At 42.2% G+C, this 16,275-nt stretch overlaps 1 protein-coding gene and 2 non-coding genes across 6 annotated transcripts in view; 1 reads left to right on the top strand and 2 right to left on the bottom strand.

Moving 5' to 3' along the window:
* The window catches only part of DPP9 (dipeptidyl peptidase 9), a 96,656-nt gene extending 84,679 nt beyond the window's left edge, over positions 1 to 11,977 (bottom strand). Inside the window, exons 1-4 of one of the 4 annotated variants that reach the window (XM_033954909.1) lie at positions 11,755 to 11,977; positions 9,718 to 9,807; positions 6,453 to 6,706; positions 2,331 to 2,443 (exon numbers count right to left, since the gene is read on the bottom strand). In XM_033954909.1, the coding sequence (XP_033810800.1) occupies positions 2,331 to 2,443; positions 6,453 to 6,706; positions 9,718 to 9,773 (423 nt within the window). In that variant the 5' untranslated portion in view covers positions 9,774 to 9,807; positions 11,755 to 11,977. The remainder of the gene's footprint in view (positions 1 to 2,330; positions 2,444 to 6,452; positions 6,707 to 9,717; positions 9,808 to 11,754) is intronic. The other 3 variants (XM_033954911.1, XM_033954910.1, XM_033954912.1) reach the window with 3 other exon arrangements.
* A 276-nt stretch (positions 11,978 to 12,253) lies between these two features.
* On the top strand, positions 12,254 to 12,325 carry TRNAG-UCC. Its single transcript has one exon. It is a non-coding gene; the product is annotated as a tRNA-Gly (tRNA).
* Positions 12,326 to 12,711: 386 nt separating this feature from the next.
* On the bottom strand, positions 12,712 to 12,784 carry TRNAV-CAC. The gene has a single exon. It is a non-coding gene; the product is annotated as a tRNA-Val (tRNA).
* Between the last annotated feature and the right edge of the window lie 3,491 nt (positions 12,785 to 16,275).

Raw genomic sequence — 16,275 nt, 5'->3', positions numbered from 1 at the left:
TTGCCTTCTTCGCGGTTGCTGCACATTGTGCCGTTGACTTCATTGTTGTATCCACCAGTACACCCAAATCTCTTTCAAGGTTACTTCCCTCTAATACTAATCCCCCCATTTGGTAGCTGAACATCGGGTTCTTTCTCCCTATATGCATGATCTTACATTTCCCTACATTGAAGTTCATCTGCCATTTATTCGCCCACTCCTCCAGTTTGTTTAGGTCCCTTTGTAGGTCCTCACACTCTTCCGTAGTTCTAACCCTTCTACAGAGTTTAGTGTCATCCGCAAATTTTATAACTTCACATTTCGTCCCCGTTTCCAGGTCATTAATAAATACATTAAACAGCAGACCCCTGCGAAACTCCGCTCGTGACCTTCCTCCAGCCCGAGTAGTGACACTTCACTCCAACCCTCTGTCTTCTGCCTGCCAACCAGTGTTTGACCCATCTGTGTATGTCCCCTTCCACCCCGTGGTTCCACAGCTTCCTAAGTAGCCGCTCATGGGGTACCTTGTCAAAGGCCTTTTGGAAGTCGAGGTAAATGATGTCTACGGGTTCCCCTTTGTCCAACTGGCTGTTCACCCCCTCAAAGAAGTGCAGTAAATTTGTTTGGCACGCTCTTCCCTTGCAGAAGCCATGTTGGCTCGCTTTCATCAGCCCATTTTTTTCGATGTGCTCACAGATGCTGTCCTTTATCAGTGCTTCTACCATTTTGCTCGGAACCGATGTCACCCCAGGAAATCTTTAGAAATTTCATGTTAACAATTTTAAAGATATCAGAATCTGATCTCCTCCCACTACAAAAAATCTATTACTTAAAGAAAATTTCAAAAGAAGGAGAATTAGGAGGAGGTAGGGATCAGATGGATATATCTGACATACTACAATCATCTGATATTGAAATAGAAGGTTGGGCTACTTTATTAGTCTCTCTTGTGTTTCATCAGGATAAGGAAATGTTGTTGAAATTGTACTTTAATCTGAAACAAGTATTCTATTTGGGAGAAAGCGTATACATGTTTCCTGATGTCTCAAAATGGACGCAATCTAGAAGAAAATAATTTCTATCACACCATACAAAAACGATTTCTTTAGGGGCAGTTTTTCAGTTAAGATTTCCCTGTAAATGTTTTATTTCCCTTCAGGGAAATAAATATGTATTTTTTGAACCTGCCCAATTAGGTATCTCTACACATCCAGATTGAATCATGATGTGTGGTGTTAAAAGATTGGAAGGATGTTAACTGCTATTTTTCCTAAAGTTTTGTATGATATTTCCCTGCCCCAAGGGTTTGTTTTTCCTTTTCTTTCCTCCTTCTCTTATTGTGGACTATATGAGATGAAATATTACTTTTGTGTTTTCTTTTTGCTTAGATCAGCTTGTACTGATAATATTGTATTTCAGTATTTCCTTATCATTGTGATGTAATGATAATTTGAAATGATAAATAAATTTTAAAAAAAAAGACATCCTAAAATTCCAACAGCCCTTAAGATTCCTATCTCACCTGCTTGGAGACTGAGAAAATCTGGGTTAGGAGGGGGAGCCTCAGCTAATATATTACAACCAAAGGTTTTGGTCTCAGTCTCCACCCGCTGGTCATAGTGAGATATAACCCATCAGTAAAGAACTGTTCTGGTCTAGAGGGCAATACAGAAACAACTGAGCACTTCTTAGGTTTGCGAGAAGTGCTCATTGTGAACCGCGAGGAATGAAATTGGCAGCTGAATGGGAGAAAAAGTATGAATGAAAACAGTCCCTGCAAACCGGCACAGAAAGAAAAAGCACTGCCTTGGGTCTTTTTTTAAAATAAAACTTTAAATTAACAGGAGCAGATCCCAAAGGCACTCAAAACTGTAGAAAAAAAAGCAGGGAAATGGAGGGTGGGACTCGGCTGCCCGAGTGTGACACCTCTGAGGTGAAACGGGCCCCCTGCGGAACCCCAGTTCAGTCCGACAAGAAAATAGGGGTAGATAAATAGACCACTGCCTAACCTTTATTTGCCAAGGCCTAAAAGACTATACCACCTCCACCTGCTGGAGACTGAGAACAGACTGATTCTATGAGGGACTGCACAGCCCACTTCTACTGTTACTGTTAGAATTCAGTGTGTTCTCAGTCTCCACCTGCTGGCAGATGAGCGTAAACCCATATGTCTGTGCCAGTCTGAAGGGACGATAAAGAATATTTGTTCCAATAACAATACGATTATGAAGCAGCACAAAGAAGCACTCTGCATGATAGTTCAGACCAATTCTCTCTACTTCCCAACCACCTATCCACATTTCTTCCCTATGTTTCCAGGGGCTCTTTTCTGCTTTCCTACACCTTCTCACCTGAAAATGCTCCAGCATCTGCTTCCAAGACAACAGCAGCAATGTCTCCTTTCGCACCTTCTTGGGAATCTCTGAATAAAGGAGAGAATTCTCCCGACTGCCATAGGGCATCCCTGCAGGAATAATGAAAAGCACATCATGGAAGATTCTGCAGGAGCAGGTGAGAGCAGAAAAGTAACAGGTACCACAGGATCTCACACTGCAATGATTTTAATGAACAACATCAATTTTCTCCCTGAATATTACATTCACAGACTCAAAGGTTGAGAGGAGATGAAGACCAGGGAGGGAGTCTATAGCACACTACCTCTCCCCTTGCTGGGTACGCCCTCACAGTGTCAGAACTACCTTAACAAAGGTAGCTCATCCTTTGGGGGAAGTGGCACGGGCAAGAGAAGTCAGGGAAGCAGCTACCAGGAAGTATATGTCAGGGCCAGAACTAGGTTGAGGAGGCCCAAGGGAGAAAGAGGAAGAAGTGGCCCCAGTATACTCCTTAACTTCAACATCTGCTTGGCGGGTAAGCCAATTCTTGGGTACTTATTTATTTAATTAATTCATTTTCTATCCTGTCCTCCCCAAAGAGCTCAGGACGGGTTACAGCTTAAAATACATGTAAGCTTTGTTCTAAGGTCTGGTTAAGGTTAAGACAGCCATATTGGAAAGGGTGGGACATACCCTGGAATTTTACAGGCAAATGTTTCCGTAAAACATGACAAAAGAGGCTTCTTGTTTGTCTTCTTGCAGTTTCTTCTACAGACTGAAAGAGGTTGCATGGCAGTGGTTGCAACCAGAGAAGACTGGGGTAGCAACTTCAAATGTGGCTCTCCTGGAGCAGCTCTGCTACTACTACTACTATTTATTATTTCTATAGCGCTGAAAGGCATACGCAGCGCTGTACGTTTTAACATACAATAGTAAGTCCCTGCTCAGAAGAGCTTGCAATCTAATTTAGACAAGACATTTCAGGGTTGGGGAGATTATAGTAGGTATCTGAAAGCACTGAGTGAGACTTAAGAGTTGAAAGCAGTTTCAAAAAAGTGGGCCTTTAACTTGGATTTGAACACTACCAGGGATGGAGCATGTCGTATTGATTCAGGCAGCCGGTTCCAGGTATATGGCGCCGCAAGAAAGAAGGGACAGAGTCTGGAGTTGGCAGTGGAAGAGAAGAGTACTCCATAATACCACCGGAAATGTCCAGATAACTCCTTATAATAATAACAGCTTATATACCGCAATACCGTGAAGTTCTATGCGGTTTACAAAAGGTTAAGCAAAGGTACAAATTGAATGACTTTAAGAGGAGTGGAAGAAAGAGAATTAATAGGACAGGAAATCCATTGTTGAGGAGAAAGTGATCAATAGGACAAGTTAATCGCTATTGAGGGGAGAGAGATGAGTAGATCAGTTGTCTAGATGCTTTAGGAACAGGTGTGTTTTTAGACGTTTCCGAAATTCCTCATAAGTAGTGGTCGAAAGCAATTGTTCAAGGTCTTTACCCCAGGATGCTGCTTGGTGTGAGAGAAGGTGTTCATGGTGTTTTTTCAGTTTGCAACCTCTCACTGGGGGGGAAACGAAGTTGGAATGTGAGCTTCTCTTGTGTCTGTTGGCTGAGAAGGGGCAAGTCTGTGTAATGCTTTAAAGCAGAAACAGGCGAATTTGAACTTTACACATGTCTCCATCGGCAGCCAATGCAGCTGCCGGTAGTAGGGTGTCACGTGGTCAAATTTCTTTAGTCCAAAGATCAGTCTGACTGCTGCATTTTGCATCAGTTGTAAACGTCGCATATGCTTTTGGGAAATTGCTAAATAGGCGATGTTACAGTAGTCAAGTAGACTTAGTACAAGGGATTGGACTAGGGTTCTGAATGCCGATGTATCAAAATAAGCTTTAATGGATCTGAGTTTCCAGAGAGTAAAGAATCCCTTTCTGATTAAGGAGTCTCCTTGGTCTTTCATGGTTATGTATTCCTAAATGTCCAAATAACTCCTTATGTAATCCGCCTTGAACCGCAAGATAATGGCGGAATAGAAATCACTAATGTAATGTAATAAGAGGGGCTTGCCCAATGAGCAGAGATCACAGGGGGAAGAACAGGGTGAGTTAAGTGAGAAGAGATATTGGGGGCTTCAGAGCGAATTTAAGTCAGCAAGAGGAGTTTAAACTGTATTCGGAAATGGACAAGGAGCCAATGAAGCGACTTGAGGAGAGGAGTAATGTGAGAATAGCGGATCTCACGGAATATGAGTCATGCAGCAGCATTTTGAACAGATTGAAGAGGCGAGAGATGGGCGCAAAGTGATGCGAGTGTGGACAACGGTTTTGGTAGTGTGTTTTAAGAGAGAAGAGGATGGATTTTGGTAATATTATACAGGAGGAAGCTACAGGATTTAGTGGTTTGTTGGATCTGAGCAGAGAAGGAGAGAGAGTCAAAGATCACTCCAAGGTTGCGAGCTGATGAGACAAGGAGGAGGATAGCGTTATCCATAGAAATAGCGAATGGTGGAAGGGGGGAGGTGAGTTTAGGCGGAAAGATAAGGAGTTCAGTTTTAGCCATATTCAGTTTGAGATGGTGGCAAGACATCCAAATGGCAATGTCGGACAGGCAGGCTGAAATTCGGGCCTGAACTCCCATAGAGATATCTGGCATGGAGAGGTAGATCTGGGAGTCATCAGCATAGAGGTGATATTGAAACCATGAGAGATCAGCGTACGAAGAGAGTGGGTATATATGGAAAAAGAGGAGAGGGCCTAGGACAGAGCCTTGGGGTATGCCAATAGACAGTGGGATGGCGGCAGAGGAGGATCCACCGTAACATACGCTGAAGGTACAAGAGAGAGGAAGAAAACCAGGAGAGAGCAGAACCCTGGAATCCTAGCGAGGACAACATGTCGAAAAGCAGGCGGTGATCCACAGTGTCGAAGGCAGCAGACAGATCGAGAAGAATGAGGATAGAGTCCATTGGATTGGCCAGGAACAAGTCGTTAAAAACTTTAGCAAGGGCAGTTTCTGTAGAGTGGAGAGAGCGAAAGCCTGATTGAAGCAGGTCAAGAATATTATGAGAAGGAAGAAGTCCAGGCAACAGTGGTGAGCAGCACGTTCGAGTAGTTTGGATAGGAAAGGGAGGAGGGAGATAGAGCAGTAGTTGGAGGGGGACGTAGGGTGAAGTTCCTGGATGGATTACCCCAGGCTATGAGACAATGGGTAAGACAACACCCTAAACTAATGCTAGAAACTGCCTTGGAAGTGGCGGAAGTGTTTCACTAAGCCCAACCAGTTCCTGAGCCAGGAAAGTCCCTGGAAACAGGAAGAAACAACAAGGGTTGAGCACACCAGGGAAAGAAGATGGCCAGCAGGATACCCCAGGTCACATGCAACTGGGGTCAAGTCCTGAATTCTCCCACCTGCTTTACATGTGGAAACAAGGGCCATTTGGCAAGCAACTGCCTGGGAATAAATGAAAACGCTATGGATGTGAATGTGGTAGAACCTCATGACTGTAATACCATGGAGTCCTCTCATCCCAGAGGAAGGAACTGCCTAAAGGAAGTGGAATTGAATGGGAATCCATACCAGCTGCTAATAGAGTCTGGCAGTGTTAAGACTCTCACATGAAGAGAAACAAGTTACCCGACTGCAAGTAGACTATGACTGGATTGTGGTGCTTTCATGTGTGCATAGGGATTGCAGACAAGTATCCTATAGCCCAGACACCACACATGCTGTTACAACCTGTTTGAGTTTAGCTTCAATACAAACATTTCAGCAGTGACCAAAGGACAGATATTTGGCATTACTATGAGGTACTCCACCTCCACCACCTGTGAAGGATGAGTGAGAGCCAACACGTGTTATCTTGGGTCATTTGCTGAGCCATTCATCAGACTCCTGGTGTTAAGGCACAGTTTCACGTCAACACTTTGTATTTAAACATACAAGCACTAAAACTCGAATGTGAACTCAAAGCAGCAACATACAGAAGACAATGGATCAAGGCAGAGAATCTGAAGACCATTTGGGATTGCACACTGAAGAAATTCCTCAGGAAGAGATAGTGGACATCCTTAGACAAAAGCAGCAGCCTGTGAGGAAGCAGATCAAGAAATTAAATGGGCCAGTCTTACCAAGATAGTACAGTCGATGTGAGTGAGGGCTGGACTCGTCTGTTTTCTGAACAAAATGGAAATCATGAGGTGCCTTATTCACAATCATCCCGGAGTATTTTCTGCTACTGTGAATGATTTCACGAAGCCCCTCCCACGTATGCTTTTCCACAAAATAATGTGAGGGAACATCCTCCATGTCCACCACTTCACTGCTGTCTGACAGAACCTCCACTGCAGTCATCCTGTCTTCTCCTTCGGTGCTTGTGGAGCAACTGTAAGAGAGCAAATGCCACCAATCAATGGAGAAAAATATACGGCCAAAGCAATGACATACTAATAATGACATACTGTAATAATAAGAGAGGGGGGCATAGTGAAATGAGGTATGCTTTTCCACAAAATAATGTGAGGGAACATCCTCCATGTCCACCACTTCACTGCTGTCTGACAGAACCTCCACTGCAGTCAACCTGACTTCTCCTTCCAAAGCAACCACCAAAAAAAGTCTGAATTTTTCAGAGAACTAATTTGTCCTATACAATCCAAGTTTGCCTATTTTAAGTTTTCCTGTCTATTCTTTATATGGCACTCAAGCCAAACATTTGAAAATCTGGTTGTTTTTCCTGACTGGTACAACACTTGAGGAGCATTCTCTCTACAGCAGTTTTGTTAAGTTTGGACTAATTTTTCATATAAATTTCTAGGTTACATGTTTTTCAGAGTCTTATTTTAGGTTTCAATAAATATCTCCACACTCGCAAGACTGATTGAACATTTCACAAGAAACATAGGATCAGAGTGCATTGTGCGCATCAGTTCCTGCAGTCCCTAACATTAATGGTCTGCAACAAGGATATACTGCAAAGGGTTGCAGGATCTGACATGATGAAGCTAGCTAGCTACTCACATACACAAGGACTACTAACACCAGCGGCATACGGTTTAGCAGGATTTGCTTTATCCACGCATACTCAAGCTGAAATCATTTTCCTACAACTTTTCTGCCTTCAGAAGCAATTTCTCCTTAAGTTATTTTTATTTTCAATCTAAATCCTATTTATCTCATCTGTCTCTATGTTCCACCTCCTCTTACACCCTATGCTGTTTATTTATTTATTTATTTTTTTAAATTCATTTATCAATTTTAAATTTTTAACAAAATCAAACATTTTGTACAGAAAGATTGTCTGATCATACATATATTTAACATATATTTAAAAGAAGAAAATAAAAAGTAGAGTAATTTCCGTAATAATAAATCTCTACTCAAACAATCTCAAGTCCTCAAAAAAGATGATCCAAGGATTTATGAGTGAACTCAAAGGAAATCAGTTAATAAAATTCTAAACAAGAAAAAAAAGGTATCTAGTGACTGGATTAAGGAGCTTATATTCTATTAATCAAGTCCATTTGTTGTTGTTATTATGTTGTTCCTTCCTTTTCCAAACGTTTCAGTGTCAAGAAAGCTGTAAGTTGAGCCGATTCAAAAAACACATATTTATTATCTCGATACCTTATTATACATTTACATGGGAAGCGTAAAAAGAAAATACCACCCAACTGTGCAACTCCTGCTTTCATCAGAAGAAATTGACGTCTACAGTTCTGAATTTCTCTACTAACATCTGGAAATATTTGAATTTTCAAACCCAGGAATTCCTTATTTTTAAAAAACATTTTTAATATCCAATCTTTATCTGGCAACAGTGCCACAGATAATAAAAGAGTTGCTGGTTTAGCCAAATCTTTGTCAGATACTTCCAGAAATGTTGTTAGGTCTAGTTGAGGGTTTTGTACAACCTGTTTCTGATCCTCCGCTTGCTGATCCATTACTTTAATAGGCAAATAGTATACCCGAGTGAGAGGAGGTATTGATTCCTCAGGAATATTTAATATCTCTATGAAGTACCTTTTTATCATCTCCCTTGGGTTTATACTCCCTTGGGTTTATAGATGGAACTTTTGGGAAATTCAGCAAGTCTCTATGTTCCACCTCCTCTTACACCCTATGCTGTTTATTAAGATGTTTTACTTTATGTTTAGGCACTGCACATAGACTATGCTATAATGTGTACTGTTATTTGAATATTTTTACTCCTGTCTACTGCTTATGTCCATATTATTATTGATATAAATCATCTTGTGTGAATGTCTTCAAAAGACAATAAATACATCCTAACAAAATAGTACAGTACCACAGAAAGCATGGATCTCTGAACTGTATGAACTGTATAGGGAGTTCAGCATCTCCATTTATTCTGAAGCACACTCAAAGCTGCTCATAATATTTTCTCTCTCCTGCCCTACATTTCTGAGAATATTCATGATAAATAAAACCACATTAACTACATGATGATCTTACCCCTTCCCCAAAAGATACCAGTTTTAATAAAGATAGACAAATATGCCAGCTAGAAGTGCAAAACACATTGCACTGTGAGCTACAAGGCAGAGAATAAAAGACAAAATATGACCCTTGAACATTTATACTGTCCCAGTGGGAGGTGTGACTCAGTTTTTTCGTTGCTGCCAAAAGCACATTGCGCTATAGTGATGCACAGCGCTAATGCCAAAATAGAAGTGACTGACAGCACAGCCTGTCCAGATTGGGATAGTGATTGTGACATTGACCCAATTCATTTGCACAGTGTTCCTTATAGTACACAGTCCACCCCCTCTTCCAGCTTATGAAATTCTCACTGGCATACTGACCACTGACAGAAAGACAAGTTGCATCCCAATTTTTCTACAGCGAGTCTGATCATATCTCTCTCACACATTGTAGCATCTCTGCCCCTTTTCTGATATTTCCTAGTGTGCTACATTCACTGAAACAGTATAATGCAAATTTTAAAAAAACATTTTCTAAATGACATTTATCTGAGGAAGTGGGCTCTGAGCAAACAAGATTCTTTTGTGCTAGAACCTGTAGCACAGATGAGACAGGAAGTGATGCATCACTGTTTGCTAGCTCTAAGACAACTGCTTAAACAGCAGAGAAGGAAATATCACTAAAATATTATTGCTTAACTAAAGCAAAAGAAATTTCCAAACCTGTCTAATATTGGTCAGAGCTTTCTAAATTATTCTTTTCTCTGTAATAACACAGTTACAAGTGTTAAGTAAGAGAGAGTCACACAAGCAGAAATGGCTTGCAGCTACCTATATACTGTAGTAGAAATTATAAGTTGTATCAGATGAGTTGCTGCACATCTATCTGATTTAAGCAAGCTGGCATGGGTTACAGGGTTTCCACCACAACGTCTGGGGAAAGAAAAATTACCTTCTCCAACTCCCTGCAGTCGTGTTTTCCAGGCGTAGCCTCTTTACTCTCTGCATTAACTATCCAACAGGCCTAGGGCAGCACAGGAAACTAGAGAAAGAGGAAGAAGTAAGCAAGCAAAAGAGAAAAAGCAGACAAATGAGAGGAAGAGAGATAGGAACAAAGGAAGAGAGCAAGAAAATGCAACAGTGGAAAGAAAGGAAATGTGAAAGAAAAATGAAGAGTTATGTTACTTCATTTTTTCTGAAATGGAAAGATATACAGGGTGACAAATATGACCGTATAGTAACAGAAAGGGCCCCTTTTACAAAGTCATGTTAGTGGTGCTGCTGAGGGAAATGCATTAAAGCCCATTCATCTCCTATGGGTTTTGGTGCATTTACCATGGCAGCATTGCTACCACAGCTTTGTAAAATGGGCCCAAACTGTGGTGGTAGATAAGGACTTTGAAGACCATCTAGTCAGTGTCATCAGGATGAGTGGACAAGTCTGGAATGCTAGTGGTGTCAAAAGTCCCTGCGCTTCTATACCTAGCTACATCCTTATAGGTGGACTCTCCCCCCCCCCCCCCCCCAATTCCTATGGGCAAGCTGCATCACTCAAAAGCCACAGCTTTGGAAGAGGAACTTCCCTGGCCCACCCATGGTATTGGTTGGTCAGGCAACAATCCTTTGTCCAATGGACTTCAAATTTCATTTAACAATGCACACTCCTTAGACAATCTCTGGTTTTCCCTTCTCTGTGTTTAGATATCACAACCTTTCTTAAATTGTTATTGTTTTCCTTCATTAGGAAGTCAATCCAAACATCCACCACCTTTATGTGAAAATATAGTTTAATATGTAATGCCACAATCTACCCCTTAATAACCTCATCCCTTTCTTGCTCTAGCAAGGTCTGCATCTTTTGTATTGTTTGTATCTTAAAGTATTTGAATTTCCCTATCATAGCTTCTCTCTTCCTTCCTAGGTTTTTAGAACAGATATGCCTTTTCTCTGCAACTCATTTCTACAAGATTCCAAGCCAGCTGACATTTCTTAGCTCATAAGGGACATTTGGGATGCAAAGGACAGAGATCTCAAAATGTACTAGCACTGAAGAAATTTTAAGTAGTGGAAGATCAGATACATTTTTTGGTCAAAACTTAAGTGTTCAGTTGGCAGTGCACCTCTGTCATTCTAAACCTGAATCACGTACAGTGGTTACAACATGATATGGGGGGTATGGGTCTTCTCTCTATAGCAGATTGCGAGGGAAGACAGTATTTTCTAGTTATTTTTAAGTCAGTCATGTTTGTTTGCAGGTGGTACACTGCAGTAATTTAATACATTGTGCTCAGGAAGCTTCCTGTTTACTTTCGCTTAAGGCGATGCAGCAAAGTCTCCAGTAGCATCAGAGTCCTTTTCCTCGTGAATTAAGAGGAACATCACGCAGAACTTGTGAACTCTCAATTAAAAATCCTCTGCAGAAAAACGTACGGACTGATCTGAAGATTTGTATCGAGTTAGGGAATTAGTCACAAAATACGTTAAATCTTTCTGCCTCTTTTGCCCCTCATCCCTGTAAGCAGGCAAGAATATAAGCACAAATTGGGTCCGATTATAGAGAACCTCATTAGGGGTTTTGCCGCCCCAGCTTTAGCTTCCCTATGCCTTACAATGATTGATACCTCCTCCTCCCCTCAATATTTTGCTGCTTTTCCAGGTCTCTAGGGACGAGGTTGGAAAGAAACAAGGCAGCCTGCTCTGTTTTTATATTAAATAGGGCATCCATAACCTCGTCAAAAGAGAAGAGCAGGGTGCGGCCTGGGGTAAAGGGTCCGGCCCGGCGATAGGGCTGAGGGCTCAGGCCTGGCTCCCGGACTGCTAGTCCCCCGCTCCCCTTTCTGTCTGGGGCGCGGCTCGGCGGCCGCCCGGTACAGCCAGGAGAGAAGGAACGACCTGAAGGTGGCGGGGGAAGACATTGAGGCACCACAGCCCGGCCCAGTCTCTCCCGGAGCACCTCCGACCCGCGGCGGACGGGGCAGTCGCTACTCACCCCGGGCTGTGCGCACGAGAGACGCCGGCGGCGGATCCTGCCAGGCTCCGTCACTCTCGCTCCATGGCCCGCACCGGGGGAAGGGAGGGGAGGGGACAGGGAAGGGGGGAAACAATCAGTCAGCCAACAGCCCGGAAACAGGCGAGCAGAAACCGGCCAGCCGCTACCTTTAACCCGGACGCAGTCCCCGGGGCCATGACACCGCCACCCCTGCAGGGCCGGAAGAATCCAAGGCTGTCACAGATGAAGGGAGGGGTGCGGGAAATAGTAAATCAAGTGGTATAAGGCAGGACAGAAAAAATTAGATATAAAAGAACGAGGGGAATTGTTTAAGTGCAGAAACCCGTTGAAGAATAGTAGAAGCTTCAGTGGGGGAAATTCGTAAGTTCAAAAGGACAGTTAGGAATTAACCTTTCTCCCCATTCTCCAATTGAAAATAAAAGAATCTCAACCTATGGAAAAGCTTCTCTTAAACTTTTGAAGCTTCTCTTCAATATGGGCGTTGGTGGTATAGTGGTTAGCATAGCTGCCTTCCAAGCAGTTGACCCGGGTTCGATTCCCGGCCAACGCAGTTAAGTTCTTTTATTTCGAAAAAACGGTGAAAATGTTCCACGTTAATTTATGATACTATTACTCTCATCACTTTAGCTTACTCCGGCATAGTTCACCGTCTCAGATAAGTACATTTATCAGGAATCCAGTAAACTTACTTTATTTGAGAAAGCATTCTATAGTTGCCCCTCCTGGGACTCACTGATTTCCCAAAGGTTCTTTTGACTCCTTATTTCTATGTCTTATAAGTAAATCATAGCATAAATCGTGGACCTCTTCGAATTTATTGGTTTGGATAATTTTCTACTGGAATTTCATAGCCGTGAAAGTGGCTTTAAAATTTATGAAATAATGTTACAATTAAACCGTAAACTAAAATAGGGAAGCCAGGAAAAGAAACCATCTTGTTTCCGCCCGGGATCGAACCGGGGACCTTTCGCGTGTGAGGCGAACGTGATAACCGCTACACTACGGAAACTCGGATGGGAGTTTGGTTTTGTCATCTCAGTCTATAAATGGCCAACTGAAACAAGTAGCAGACTAATTTTGTATTGAGTATGAATATATATTTTGAAATTGAAACCAAGTGTAAATAAAATACCATTGGTCAGTAGTATGTCCCAACCCCAGTTTATAGGAAAACATTTTGAGAGCTATAAGAATAGATGGAAGAAGACAAATTAAGACTAAGCAAAAAAAGAAGTATGAGAAGGTGCAAGGTTATGATTACACAATTCTAGGCTCTAAAATATGTGTGTATTTCTATTTGAGTTAAAGATAGGTTGTAAGAATGTATTTATCTCAGGGGCAGATAAGAGCAAACGTTTAATTTTGAAATGCAGATACACTAATTTATCATCTTGGCCACCTTCAAAGATAGATGCAGAATACTTACAAAGAGCTTTTACAGCATGCACTTTGTGAGTACTTCTTAAAAAAAAAAAAATCCGAAAAGCAGGTAGTTTCCTTTTAAACTTAGCTATAATCAGGGCAGGATTAACCAATAGGCCAAGTAGGCACGTGCCAAGGGCCCGAGATGGTCAGGGGGGCCCGATGAAGGAGGGCATCAACATTGTTTTTTCCAAACAGCGATGGGCCCCTCCAGCATCAATCGGCAACGCAGGCCCCCACCCCAATCGGCAACGGCCCCCCCCCCCCATCGACAGAAAGTAAGACAAGCAAGCAACGCAGGTAAGAAAGGCAATGGGAACTGTAATTGTGCAATCAGTGCTGCTTGCCCAAAGCTTCCCTCTGACGTAGCTTCCTGTTTCCGCCTGGGCGCATGGTGGAGTGGGGCAGGGCAGGGGGCCCAGTGTACTTGTGTGCCTAGGGGCCCTCGACGAATTAATCCTGCCCTGGCTATAATACAATATATTACAAAAACAGGTTATTCAAAATTGCCCTAAAACAAAAGGAAAGTTGGAGTCGATGTTCTGAATAAAAAATTTTATTTATGGAAGAAATAATTTGAGTCTAAGGAGTCAGTTGTACACAAGTCACAGTCAATGTAGCTGCTATGAAAGATGGTGTAGATATAAGGTGACACAAACAAAACAAAATCTCTGAGAGAAAAACAACAATCAAAAACGCACAGTGGATTCAAATCAAATATATCCATCAAAACAATCCACTCTTCAAAATTACAATTCACTTTTATTCATACATTCATTCGTTCAATAATTTGCCAATATACTATATAAGTTCAACATATAATCAAATAAATTCACATAAATTCATTCATACATAGAATACTTTAATAATATCACTGTAATCATCAATTAATACACGTATACCCAAATATCCAAGACCTAAAAAAGCAGAGGAATCCAATCATTCATGCTGTTAGCATATTCACAACAGCATTTCAATAATCACTTATCTTGAATAGAGCCAAACTGCAGCTTAAATTCAGCTAGTTCATCTTCCAATATTGAGTCCACCAACATATCAAGAACAGAGTCCTTAGCTGTTAGTTCATACATTCATGTGCAAAATGATCCCAAAGTCACCACAGTAGATAAAGTGCAAGTGCATAAATCCAATGAAGTAATCCAAAAAACTTTCAACTCCCTCCTCAACACGAGCCATGTTTCGATATTGATCTTTATCAAGAGGAAGAGTAACGCTGGGAAAAACATAAAGCACAAAAACATATCAACTGCAATACACATAACATATCATACCAAGTTACTCAAAACAAACAATATAAACGTAAATACAGGCAATCATACCAGGCGGGAAGTAGAAGCTGACTTAACCAGGAGCCACGAATAAGGCCGCCGCCTAAACGTAATGACAACAGAGAGAGAGCGGCGCATTAAATAAGAAAATACGTGATGACGAAAGGCACAGCTGGATGATTGGATTCCTCTGCTTTTTTAGGTCTTGGATATTTGGGTATACGCGTATTAATTGATGATTACAGTAATATTATTAAAATATTCTATGTATGAATGAATTTATGTGAATTTATTTGATTATATGTTGAACTTATATAGTATATTGGTAAATTATTGAACGACTGAATGTATGAATAAATGTGAATTGTAATGTTGAAAAGTGGATTATTTTGGTAGATATAAGGTGACCATATGTCCCGTTTTGAACAGGACAGTCCCGTTTTCGGATTCCCTGTCCCGTTGTCCCCACACATAGCTTCGGGATGCCAAAATGTCCCGTTTTCAGGGACAGCGTCCCGAAGTTGTGCACGGGGACAACGGGACAGGCGATCGCTTCCTGTCCCTCCCTGCCGCACCAAAAAAATAAATAAATAAAAGCCTCCCTCCAGGTCCGCCGCCGCTGCTCCTCTGCTTACTTCCCTGCCGCTAATCGCACCCAGAATTGACGTCAGGAAGAAGGCTTCTGGGCGCGATTAGCTGCAGGGAGGTAAGCAGAGGAGCAGTGGCGGTGGACCGGGGGAAGTTTAAATCAGGCCTGGAGATAGGCTTTTTTTTTCCGCGGTAGGGGGGGTAAGGAGGTAGGCAGGCAAGCTGGCTGGCTTTTGCGCGGCAGAGAGGCAGGCAGGCTGGTTGGCTGGCTTTGGGGAAAGTAGGCAGGCAGGCTTTGGGGGAGACAGGCAGGAAGGCTGGCTCTGGGGGAGGTTGGCAGGCAGGCAGGCTAGCTTTGGGGAAGGTAGGTCAGCAGGCTAGCTTTGGGAGGGGGGTGGGACAAAGTCTGGAAGGCAATGAGGGGGACATAGGAAGGAGGGATGAAGGAAGGAGAAAAAGAGGTAGAGAAGGGGGGGTTGTAAGTAGAAGAAAGACTAGAGAGATAAAGGCCTGGACTAAAGGGGAAAGATAGGAGGCAGAAGCAGGACTTTGGGAGGTGCAGACAGAGGGGGAGAGCCCCTGAGGAAGAGTAGAGAGAGGCAAGATCATAACAGAGGAGAGAGAGAGAGGGAGACCTGGAACAAAGGTACAAAGGAGAACTGACACTGGATCTGGGGACATTAAGGACATAGGAAGGAGGCACTGGGGGCACTAAGGACATAGAAAGGAAGGAGGGAGGGAATAGAAAGAGACAATTGTTGGGCCTGAGTGCAGAAAGAAATGAAAGAAAGGATGCAGTCAAAAGGAAACGCAACCAGAGACTCATGAAATCACCAGACAGCAAAGGTAGGAAAAATTATTTTATTTTCAATTTAGTGATCAAAATGTGTCAGTTTTGAGAATTTATATCTGCTGTCTATATTTTGTACTATATTTGTCTATTTTTCTATAGTTACTGAGGTGACATCTTTGAAAACCCCCCAAATATAAATGATAATTAACATTTTCTCTGCATATAGGGTGCTTTGTGTTTTTTTAAAAATTTATGGTTATGAAATAATAAGATATTGTGTGTACATGAAAAATGAATGGAAGAAATTGGGGGTGGGGCTAAGGCGGGATTGGCGGCGGGGCTAGGGCGGGATTAGGGGCGGGACTGAATATTAATAGATGTCCCATTTTGATGAAAAAAATAAATGGT

The sequence above is a fragment of the Geotrypetes seraphini genome, chromosome 8 (assembly GCF_902459505.1).
Source record: "Geotrypetes seraphini chromosome 8, aGeoSer1.1, whole genome shotgun sequence".
NCBI classification, from domain to species: domain Eukaryota; kingdom Metazoa; phylum Chordata; class Amphibia; order Gymnophiona; family Dermophiidae; genus Geotrypetes; species Geotrypetes seraphini.
The sequence above is the reverse complement of the archived record's forward strand: the minus strand, read 5'-3'. Positions and strand labels throughout refer to the sequence as shown.